Source organism: Oncorhynchus clarkii, chromosome 11 (assembly GCF_045791955.1).
Source record: "Oncorhynchus clarkii lewisi isolate Uvic-CL-2024 chromosome 11, UVic_Ocla_1.0, whole genome shotgun sequence".
NCBI classification, from domain to species: domain Eukaryota; kingdom Metazoa; phylum Chordata; class Actinopteri; order Salmoniformes; family Salmonidae; genus Oncorhynchus; species Oncorhynchus clarkii.
Window position 1 is genome coordinate 22,327,360 of NC_092157.1, and position 12,031 is coordinate 22,339,390.

General features: G+C 38.9%; 2 protein-coding genes across 4 annotated transcripts in view; one reads left to right on the forward strand and one right to left on the reverse strand.

The window, feature by feature from the left end:
- Positions 1–12,031, reverse strand: part of LOC139420370 (coagulation factor IIIa) — a 73,179-nt gene that overhangs the window by 59,656 nt on the left and 1,492 nt on the right. Inside the window, exons 3-6 of one of the 2 annotated variants that reach the window (XM_071170397.1) lie at positions 10,847–11,040; positions 10,444–10,628; positions 8,498–8,672; positions 7,341–7,758 (exon numbers count right to left, since the gene is read on the reverse strand). In XM_071170397.1, the coding sequence (XP_071026498.1) occupies positions 7,631–7,758; positions 8,498–8,672; positions 10,444–10,628; positions 10,847–11,040 (682 nt within the window). In that variant the 3' untranslated portion in view covers positions 7,341–7,630. Of the gene's footprint in view, positions 1–7,340; positions 7,759–8,497; positions 8,673–10,443; positions 10,629–10,846; positions 11,041–12,031 lie in introns of those variants that run through there. The other variant, XM_071170396.1, reaches the window with a different exon arrangement.
- LOC139420371 (TLC domain containing 4a) overlaps positions 1–12,031 on the forward strand; it is a 129,771-nt gene that overhangs the window by 15,747 nt on the left and 101,993 nt on the right. The window lies entirely within an intron of this gene.

Consider the following 12,031-nt stretch of genomic DNA (forward strand, 5'->3'; position numbering starts at 1 on the left):
GCCGCCCCTCTGTCCCGAGCAGCTGCCGCCCCTCTGTCCCGAGCAGCTGCCGCCCCTCTGTCCCGAGCAGCTGCCGCCCCTCTGTCCCGAGCAGCTGCCGCCCCTCTGTCCCGAGCAGCTGCCGCCCCTCTGTCCCGAGCAGCTGCCGCCCCTCTGTCCCGAGCAGCTGCCGCCCCTCTGTCCCGAGCAGCTGCCGCCCCTCTGTCCCGAGCTGCTGCCGCCCCTCTGTCCCGAGCTGCTATCGCCCCTCTGTCCCGAGCAGCTGTCCCTCTGTCCCGAGCAGCTGCTTCACCTCTGTCCCGAGCTGCCCCTCTGTCCCAAGCAGCCCCTCTGTCCAGTGGGGTCATTGAGAGGGGTGGCCATGGTGAGTAAGCCACGGAGGCGGACAATAAGGCGGACTAAGACAATGGTGAAGTGGGTCCGCGTCCCGCGCCAGAGCCGCCACCGCGGACAGACGCCCACCCAGACCCTCCCCTATAGGTCAAGGTTTTGCGGCCGGAGTCCGCACCTTTGGGGGGGGGGGTACTGTCACGTTCTGACCTCTATTTCTGTTTTGTATTTATTTAGTATGGTCAGGGCGTGAGTTGGGTGGGCAGTCTATGTTTGTTTTTCTATGTTTTGGGGCATTTCTATGTTTTCGGCCTAGTATGGTTCTCAATCAGAGGCAGGTGTCATTAGTTGTCTCTGCTTGAGAATCATACTTAGGTAGCCTGGGTTTCACTGTGTTTGTGGGTGATTGTTCCTGTCACTGTTTGTTGTCACAGGATAGGCTGTATAGGTTTTTTCACGTTCCGTTTGTTGTTTTGTAGATAAGTTATTTCATGTATCGTTCATTTTCCATTAAAGAACATGAGTAACCACCACGCTGCTTTTTGGTCCGCTTCTCCTCCTACAGACGAACGTCGTTACACTTGTAGCCTTCTTAGACTCAACAACTCGGAAGCAACCTATCAGCAGTCAAAAAAATGATTATTAAAAACAGATCACTCAGGAAGAAATATTAGATACTGTTAAAACATTCACACAGAGAAAAGCACCAGGAATGGATGGCTTTCCCATAGAAATAGCCCCCCTATTTACACAAATGACAACACACATCACTCAATTCAGCACTTCCTAGTTCCATTTATCAAACAATTATTTCAGTTATGTTAAAACCAGGAAAATCGGGAGAGTCCCCTGCTGATTATAGACCCATAAGTATAATAAATTGTGACAATAAAATAACAATATTTTGGACATCAGAGCAACCTTGAGGGAATCTTATTTGAGTCAGAAAAGGATGATTGGTAAGATATACAAACTCTTGCAGAGAGCATATCCAACTGACAATGTCTTAGAAAAAATATATAAACTATTGATGGAAGGAATGTTGGAGCATAACTAATTCAATTACAGTTAACTAAAATGTATGCTTAATCCAGTATAAACGAATGTATAGAATCTATTATACAAGAGACAAAGTTCTACAGCACAATGGCAGAGTCATGTCTCAAGTGTAAAACTAATAATGATTCAATAATCCATGCTTTCTTGGAACGCTATCAAGTCCGGAAGTTGTGGGCGGAGCTAGAAAGTTGGCTGCCAGAAGTATTACAATGTACACTTACTTTTAATCCATCTGTCTGCATATTTCAAAACATGGTCTATGGAGGTGTAGTGAGATATCCAATGGGCTGAACGATTCTCTAATCATCACTCATCTTGAAAAAAAGTAGACTAAAACTTAGTCAATCAATCAGCCATCATTAACACAATGTGTAATAATGTAATAATTTATTACTGAAATAGCATGGGCAATCGAGAAAAACAAATTGGTACAATTTACACTAAGTTCAAGTGGAAAACAATAATGCAGGTACTAGGGGTGGGGGTGTGAGCATTCAGGTCTGGGCAGATGAGATGTAGTCGTTGTTTGTGTGTGTCTGTAAATTGTTGTTCGTATGTAATATATGTTTTGTTTTTGTGTAAATATATATATATATATATATTTATATTATATTTAAAAAATCAAGCAGATTCTAAACCTCCCAGCATATAAATCACAATCACACATTTATGACTCCAATTGTTTATATAATATGTTTTTATGATATAACTATTCTAAAGACCTAGTCGTGTAATCGAGCCATGCATGTCTCATATTACAGTGAGTTAGTTAGTCAGTCAGTCCCATGAAGTTGAGTACACGGCATGCCACAGGGTTGTGCAATCTCTGCCAGGTCTTTAGAACAATGAAGTCTTTGTCACTGTAGTGAGTGAGACTATTGCACCTCCCAAGGCCACCGGCAGGTATCTGGTGTATCCAGCCTGGTCCCAGATCTGTTTGTGTTGTCTTGCCAATTCCTATGACAATGACCATAAAAGTTAGCAAAACAACACAAACAGATCTGGGACCAGACTATGGTACCTCCACTCTACTCAGGAACAGGTTCAACTCTATTTTTGGGCTGTCATGCAGTTGATTGGACAATTTAGCAACTTGATGTGATGACTGCTCCGTGCACACAATTATTGTTTTAAGTTCAAAGTTGGTTTTGGCATTAATCACATAGAACAAACTTATACTGTATATTTAAAGTGTAACTGAAGCCAACAAACAAGTGATCTATGTGGCATCAATATTAGTCAGAAACATTTATTGTATTGTCAAAATGGACTACAAAGTGTAAATAGGATAATTTTATTAATAAAGTCGGTCTCGTCCAAAACAGAGTTTTGTAAGTGAGTTAGTCATGACTTACTTGAGGGTAGGGTTTTGACTTCGACATGCTCACTTGACAACTAAAACAGGACACACAGCTGCGGTGATTGCTCTCTATCCAATCCTACCGCAGAACACAGACAGTGAGACAGATCTTGCAATCAGAGCAGCGGATCGGACTGTTTTTGTAAGACAACACATCACACATTTTATAACATGCGAAATACTCCTCCGAACACCTTAGCTAGATGTCAAATTTCACGACTAAAACCTCCGCAAAAACATCAACTCAAGAAATCTGTTATTAATTTAATCTTAGATTCATTCTGACTATTTTGGGGAAGTAATTCTGGCTTTGTTCCTATGGTGTCTCATGGGGGACAAACATCCGTAACTGCCACATTGAACCACACCCCAAGACTGAAATCTTGTTTTTCTTAATGAGCAACAGAGAAACACATTCAGAATCATTGTGTTCAGTTGCTTTTTAAGAATCGGGTTGAGAATGTAGGGACAGACATGGATGAGAGGTTGTCACACTGCTGACATAAAAGTTGATAGTGCCCTGAAAGGCCTGTAAACTGCAGACGGACACTCAGGGTGGTTTATAGACTCATTTTAGAAGAGATGTGGATCATAAAACATGGTGTGCTTGTATGAAACAGAAATGGGATGTCTATGGAATTCAACGCAAAGATCACAGACTTGACTTCTATATAAAGACAAACAGTTCGTTCACAGAGAGCTTGTAAAAATGTTCTACTTCGCCTTTTGCTCATGAACAAAATTCCATAATTTTAATTGAATGTCACCACAACCAGTTCTATGTTTTCCTGAAAGAGAGCAAAACATTCACACTAAAGAATTTGTCTTGGTAACAAATGGTAACATTTTATATTAATGTCCCTTAAAACTATATTTCATAGTTGCAACATGCTGAAAATTGTCTCATGGTGTCCTGATCATCTCTCTTAAAGATGCAATATGTAACTTTTTCAGCAACCTGACCAAATTCACATAGAAATTTGAGTTATAGATCTGTCATTTTCATTGAAAGCAAGTTTAAGAAGTTGCAGATGTGCTCTATGTGCGCTATTTGGTTTGGTACACAAGCTTCAAACAGCTGAAAATACAATATTTTGGGTTCTGGAAAATTCACAGCGGTTTAGATGGTACAATGATTCTCTACACTATACCTGCTTGTTTTGTCACATAAACTGAAATTAGGTGAACTATTAGAATTTTAGCAACCAGGGAATGGCGGAACGATTTCTTCATATTGCAACTTTAAATTACTATACAAAAACAAACTTACCACTGGATTGTGTGGCCAAATAGCTCTATTTTCATGACGTCTGACCAAAGCACCCGTTCCAATCCAAGTGCCAATGCCGTTTAGCAAACTCCATGCGTTTACATTTGTTGGATGACATGAAAATAGAGTTCTTTGTCCATGCACACCAGTAGTGGGTTTGGCATCGAGATGAGAATGCATCAGTAGAAAAGAACCCCATACCTACTGTAAAATATGGTGGTGGATCTTTGATGTTGTGGGGATATTTTTGCTTCCACTGTTCCTGGGGCCCTTGGCAAGATCAACAGTATCATGAACTTTTCCCAGTGCCAAGACATTTTTGCCAAAAACCTGTTTGCCTCTGCCAGGAGGTTGAAACTTGGCCAGAAGTGAATCTTCCAACAAGACAATAACCCAAAGCACACATCGGTATCCACACAGAAATGGTTAATTGGCCACAAAATAAACATTTTGCAATGGACATCTCAGTCTCCGGACTTGAAACCCATTGAAAACCTTTGGTTTGATTTGAAAAGGGCAGTCCGTAAGCACAGACCAATGGATATCAATGGAACTGGAAACATTGTAAATGGAGGAATGGTCTAAGATCCATAGAAAAAGGTGCAGTGCTGTTATCCCAGGAGAGGGTGCACAAAGTATTACAAACTGGGGTGGCAATCATTTTGTCACCTATCTTTTTTTGAGAAAATGAAAGATTAATTGTTTAACAAAATCTTGTAATATTTGTAATATTATAAAATAATATATATATATATATATATATATATATATGTATTTTTTTGCATACAATATAGCTCAGTACATCTGGGAAAGCATTGTGGTAAAACAGTAGACAACTTGTTCTGTGGGTAAATAATGGCTTGGATGGATTCAATGTTTTGTTTTGTCACAGTTCAGAGGAAAAGAGAAGTCTCTGAATCGACAAGTTGTTGTTTTAGCCTCAGGAAAAACAATGTGAAGATGTCAGAGCATGTTTGTAGAGTACCCTGAATGACTCCAGTCCTCCACAAAACTCCAATCACTCTTTTAATCAAGTGAGCCCTTCACACCGCTACACATACTGCACATTCCTTAACTCTTACTGTTATTGTATGAGGACTAGATACTCCTGTAAGAGAAAAGGTTCAGTAAGCCAGACTTACATTATGAGTAACCTTTCCTTGAGACCTGAAGAGTTGTTTTAGGTCCCCGAAGCTAATGCCTAGGCTTTAGATCAGACCGCTAGCACAGTCTTGTGTCTATCCTTCTCTCCCAGGTCAGAGTTTATTGTGGTAGCTGGTCACTATCCTGTGTGGTCCATCGATCCCAATGGCCCCACAATGTGTCTTGTAAACAGACTACGACCACTGCTGAAGAAGTATGATGTCACAGTCTACCTGAGTGGTCATGACCACAGTATACAGGTGGGTACGTTGTTTGGATAATTATCATGACCAAACATGTACATTAAATAGCAGTTGAGGTGAAATAACCAAATGTTTTATGATCGCTATATTAACTTAAACTTTATGTTAACTAACTCTCCACACTCTCACCAGTTTCTCAGAGAGGATGATGGGAGTTCCTGTTTGGTCAGCAGGAATGGGACCTTTGCAGAAATGTCCACTGATAACATCAACACCCAAGTGAAAAAAAGTATATTATATGTTACAAGTAAACTTAAATATACAAAAGTCTAAAAAGTAATAACATACTTCAAAGACAAGATGTATTTTTCCAGTGTATCTGAAGTACAGTATAAATATGATATCATTACACTTCAACACAATTATTAAGTGTACTTTATATTCATAGTTTTTTTCAGTATTTTTCATTTAACTATAAATATGCTATCACAACACTTCAAAGCACTTATTAAAAGTGTACTTTATATTAATATTTTTTCAGTCTTTTAGTATAGTATCAATATCATATAATCTACCTTTAAAAATGTATTGTTTTTCAGTGTAAGTATGATATGATAAGATAAGTATGATAATATGTTCACAATCATTACATTTAAACACACTTATTAAAACCGTACTTCAATTTAAAACTCTTTAATTGTACATTAGTATATTCATTCAAAATACATAATTTACACTTGTAAATTGCAGCTCTAGCCACAACTGCTTTGTTAATAGCATGTTAACATTGGTTGAGAAGATGCCTTGGTCAATCAAGGTAACCTCTACATGGCTATTTACAATAGCTGATGTAGTTAATTAGTAGATGTGTATTTGTAAAAGCTTAGTTGAAACACATTATAAATACACTTCTTTTGTAAAGAAAATACAGGAATTCTAATTCAAATACCATTTTAGTATAATTATGATTTATGAGAAATATACATAAAATGTACTTAAGGTGAATTCAAAGTATATTTGTTTTGCTCTTTATCTAATATACTTAAGTACAATTTAATATACTTAAGTCCCAATTTAGATCATTTCAAGTGTATTTAATATACTTAAATGCTAATAAAATCAAATGTGAATATACTTCAAATATGTTAGTAAAGTATGATTTAAGTATTTTTAAATGTAATTTGTTTCTGCTTGGTGTAGATTTGGCCTTGTGTTGAAGATTATTATCATGCTGAAAGGTAAATTCCTCTTAAAGCGTTTAAAATTGAAGTACAGATTTAATGAATGTGTTTAAGTTTAATGATAGTGAACATATAGTATACATAGACTGAAAAACAATTCATTTATAGTACACTTTAATAAGTGTATTGAAGTGTGAGGATAGCATATTATAGTATACTAAAACATTGAAAAAACAATGAATATGAAAGTACACTTGTAATAAGTGTGTTGAAGTGTAATGATATTATATTTATAGTATTCTCCAGATATATTTTTTTGATTTATTTGTATATTTAAGTATACTTTGGAATATTTGGAATGCATTAAAATAAATGCAGGCATCACGAGATAGTCAACAATGAACTACTGCAGGCCTAATATGCTGACTGTTACTATACTGTATCTTTAATCCATTTACAAAACTGAAAACATCTCCTCATTCCATTTCCATGGATCTTTTAACCTTTGTGTTTTTAAAGTATTTGCCTTGGACTCCCCAAAAAAATGTGTGCATAAGATTTTCACAGAATTGTAATTGTATAATGTTTTGAAAGTTTTAATTATATGTTGTTTTTTTTTCAATATATATATATTTTTTTGTGACACTAATGCCAGTTGAATGACCTGTAGGTGCTGCTAGTTAGACACTTTTTGCAGGAACTACATAAGACTGATGTCTGCTGTGATAACACTCCATTTGCGTAACCTTCCCCCACTCTTCAACAGTCTCTCAAATCAAAGAAAAACACATTACCACAAATGAATGACAAGACTTTATTATGAACATGCCATCACAATCAAACAGAGTACCATATTAGTACCACATTCCACAGTTGTGTTTCATTTTGCTTTGATTATTTTACATCATGTTCTGTCATCTAACTGTTTGGTATTCATATATTAAAGATATCCAGACAATACTTACGCAAAACAATTTAGTTTAATTAAACATATAACCTATCTACGGAGCCCTCAAACCTTTAAAGCATCAATATATTTTCTATATGGCCCATGGCAAAATGTGTAGAATTGTAGGAAATTAACCTAAGGCTTCTCTCCATCGTCTCCACTAAAATGTTTTGCCGCGAGGTTGGAGCCCCCCCACAACCGAATCTCGCTTAGGGCCCCCAAAGCGGCTGGGATGAACCCAACGATCACTCCGATCCCATACTCTGGAGAAGAAACAGGGTTGTCGACCATTATTGGGCTGGACAGTGATTCACACGCACACACACACACACACACACACACACACACACACACACACACACACACACACACACACACACACACACACACACACACACACACACACACACACACACACACACAGGGACTTCTCCAGTATTGCATTTCACATTCAGTCTAAACATTAGTAATTCATTTGCTTATTTCATCCTTCGCATTCCCATCCCGATTGGCCCACTAGAAGATATGATCAACACCTAAACCCCTCATCTCATCATTCCTCACAGCGAGTAAGATGCACACAAATTATTCTACATTTGTAATACTAGGACTTGGCATTAGCTAAGTGGCTAAGGATTCGATATCCTCAGTACCACAGATGCAAATCTAAACTCCCTTAAAAATATAATGGCCAACATGAATTATCGAGTTACAGAATATATTAAAACAGGGCCATATTTCCTTAATGAACACAACTTGTCAAAAAGTTCAAGGCTGACACATGAGCCAGAAATGTATACTGGAAAATAAAAGACACCAACCCTGCTACAGTACACCTCAGAAGTACTATTTATCACGATAATATATACGTATACCACTTTGCAGATGCTTTAATCCAAAGCCACTTGCAGTGCAGAGACAATGAGAGCATACATGTTTAGTATGTGTATGTGATCCCTGTGGGACTTGAACCCACAACCTTGGCATTGTTAGTATCCTTACCTTCAAAGACGGACTTATCGTCACCCGGTGAGCACTGTCTTTGACTGAGCTCTCCCAGCTGATTGTCTGTGCTGCGGGAGGGGATGTAGGCCTGGATGTTGAAGCAGTAACTCACCCCAGGATCTATATCCCCCTCTTCTAGCTCTATCTCACTGCTTGCAGAGATCTTTGTTTTCTAGAGGGAGAATTACATAAAGAAGGCATGTCTTCTGATATATTTCATTTTGTATAACTTGTTCATTACTGTTTTACTATCATAAAAATATCAAATATGCATAACACACACAGAGAGATTTCCCATGCAATATAATCAGAAGTAAGCTTGCTAATCATCCACTTAGTGCATTTAATTTACACTGAACAAAAATATAAACACAACATGCAACAATTTCAAAGGTTTTATTGAGTTACAGTTCATTTAAGGAAATCAGTCAATTGAAATAAATTAATTAGGCCCTAATCTATGGATTTTACATGACTGGAAATACAGATATGCATCTGTTGGTCACAGATACATAAAAAAAAGGTAGGGGCGTGGATCAGAAAAGCAGTCAGTATCTGGTGTGACAATCATTTGCCTCATGCAGCACGACACATCTCCTTCGCATAGAGTTGATCAGGCTGTTGATTGTGGCCTGTTGTCCCACTCCTCTTCAATGTCTGTGCGAAGTTGGAGGATATTGACGGGAACTTGAACATGCTGTCGTACACGTCAATCCAGAGCATCCCAAACATGCTCAATGGGTGACATGGCTGGTGAGAATGCAGGGCATGGAAGAACTGGGACATTTTCAGCTTCCAGGAATTGTGTACAGCTCCTTGCAACATAGGGCAGTGCAATATCATCCTGAAACGTGAGGGGATGGCGGTGGATGAATGGCACGACAATGGGCCTCAGGATTTAGTCACGGTATCTCTGTGCATTCAAATTGCCATCAATAAAATGCAATTGTGTTTGTTGTCCGTAGCTTATGCCAGCCCATACCATAACTCCACCGCCACCATGGGGCACTCTGTTCACAACGTTGACATCAGCAAACCGCTCGCCCACACGACGCCATGCACGGTGTCTGCTATCTGCCTGGTACAGTTGAAACCGGGATTAATCTGTGAAGAGCACACTTCTCCAGCATGCCAGTAGCCATCAAAGGTGAGCATTTGCCCACTAAAGTTGGTTACAACGCCAAACTGCAGTCAGGTCAAGACTCTGGTGAGGACGACGAGCACGCAGATGAGCTTCCTTGAGACAGTTTTTGACAGTCTGTGCAGAAATTTTCGGTTGTTCAAACCCACAGTTTCATCAGCATTCCGGGTGGTTCGTCTCAGACCATCCCACAGGTGAAAAAGCCGGATGTGGAGATCCTGGACTGGTGTGGTTACACGTGGTCTGCGGTTGTGAGGCCGGTTAGACGTACTGACAAATTCTCTAAAACAGCTCTGGCAACAGCTCTGGTGGACATTCCTGCAGTCAGCATGCCAACTAAATGCACACAAAAACTTGAGACATCTGTGGCATTGTGTTGTGTGACAAAACTGCACATTTGAGTGGCATTTGAGTGGCCTTTCATCGTTCCCAGCACAAGGTGCACAAGTGTAATGATTGATGCTGTTTAATCAACTTCTTGATATGCCACTCCTTTCAGGTGGATGGGTTATCTTGGCAAAGGAGAATGCTCACTAACAAGGATGTAAAGAAATGTGCACATTTTTTTTTTGAGAAATAAGCTTTTTTGCATATGGAAAATTTCAGAGATCTTTTATTTCAGCTCATCAAACATGGGACCAACACTTTACATGTTGCATTTATCTTTTTGTTCATCATAATTATATTCTTAGCTTGATGAATGTCTATCTCACTTGGTTCGGCCCCAGGCTCTAGTTCTTTGAGGAACTGTAAATATCTAGTGTAGGGCTGCCATTTTTATCACGCTACCCTTTAAGCTTACCTTGCCCGTGCTTGTTGCTTTCCCAAAGGTGACTTTGTACTGCAGTTCATCAGCGAAGACGTCCCGGATGGTTCTCTGTTGGTTCTGCTTATTGAACAGGGCTGTGAGAGGGTCTTCTACATACAGGGTGATCTTCCTCTTGTCTTTGCTCACCTCGATCTTGAACTCAGGTCTGCCTATAAGCGCTGGAAGGGAAATACCATGAGAGGTTGACAAGCTGCTTGTCACACCTGGCGCACACTCTTCTTTCTCCCGGTGATTTATAGAAGAACCAACATTTCTACACTGTCATGCAGAAAATGTGCCCTGATACATGGCTGTTGATTCCTATGGCACCACAGGTGTCAACAGCCATGTATCAGGGCATGTAAAAAATGTGTCATTGTATGGCTGGGGTACCTACTGTCATTGTAAGGGGTGAACCTCTCCGACCTTGTGTGAGGGAACTCTATGAGGTCAGAGTTCACACCAAGTAGGGGTTTTGAGAGGACATCAGCGGAGTATATGGCCTTCAGGTCCACCAGAGAGTTGGACAGGTCACACTCTGTCTCCATAGTCCTGATACAGTGTTGGTTCTTCTTTCTGTTCTGACCGATTCTGAAATAAAGAAGATATTTATGATACAGTCACAACATCGTTCTGATACTGTTAGCGTTCCTCTCTCTGTTCTGGCCAATACTGAAATAGACATAATGGTAGGTTTCAGTCAAAGGATTATCATTATCTTCAAACATGTTTTTTTTTGTTGCATTTAGGTAATTCATTGGGTCTGTATTGGAATCTTAGTTTCAACAATAAGAAAAGTACCAAATATGAATCTTTGACTTGAATCATAGTATTGAGCTCTTTGCACCACATATCACACACATTGTACTTCATAAAAAAAATATTTGTATTTTTTCTATTTTCAGCTCCAAACCCCCTTGATCTATTCGACGGTACACAGCAAATTGGCCGGTGTTGATTTTTCAGTAACATTTCTAGTGTTCATTCAGGAGTTAAAGTGGTGTAAAATAACACTCAGTGGTGTAAAAGAACCCCAAGTGTTGGTGTTAATAACCAGAGTTATTGTTTTACAATGTTGACATTAAAACAGTCCCATCAAAACCACACCTGTTATTTTCATATTTCCCAGCATGTTTTTTAGGATTGTTTTTAATATCTGTGTTTTTGCATGTTGCCAACATTGATTGATTGATTGATTAATTCATCTTATGCTACACCAAGATATAGAACACATTTTTTTTTAAACTAATCCAATCAGTTAGTAAGATTTATAGCACCCATTAAGGAAATAGTTGTTCCCATTTAAATGGTTTAAGTACTCTTTTTTTAAATTAAGTTTACTAACCATGTCAATTAATTAAGAATGCAGGTTCCTGGTGAATAAAAACATCTAACTTGGATACCTAACTCTGTCTGGATTGCAACAGGATTTCCATATCACTTTACAAGCCAGCATAATGTGACTTGCAGGCCTGATGAGGCCTTTTAACCAGGAGTTTCCTAACACTACCGTGTTAAAGTAAAAATGGGCCATCAACTAGGCCAATAAGCAAGGCCTTATGATATACAATATGTAATGTAT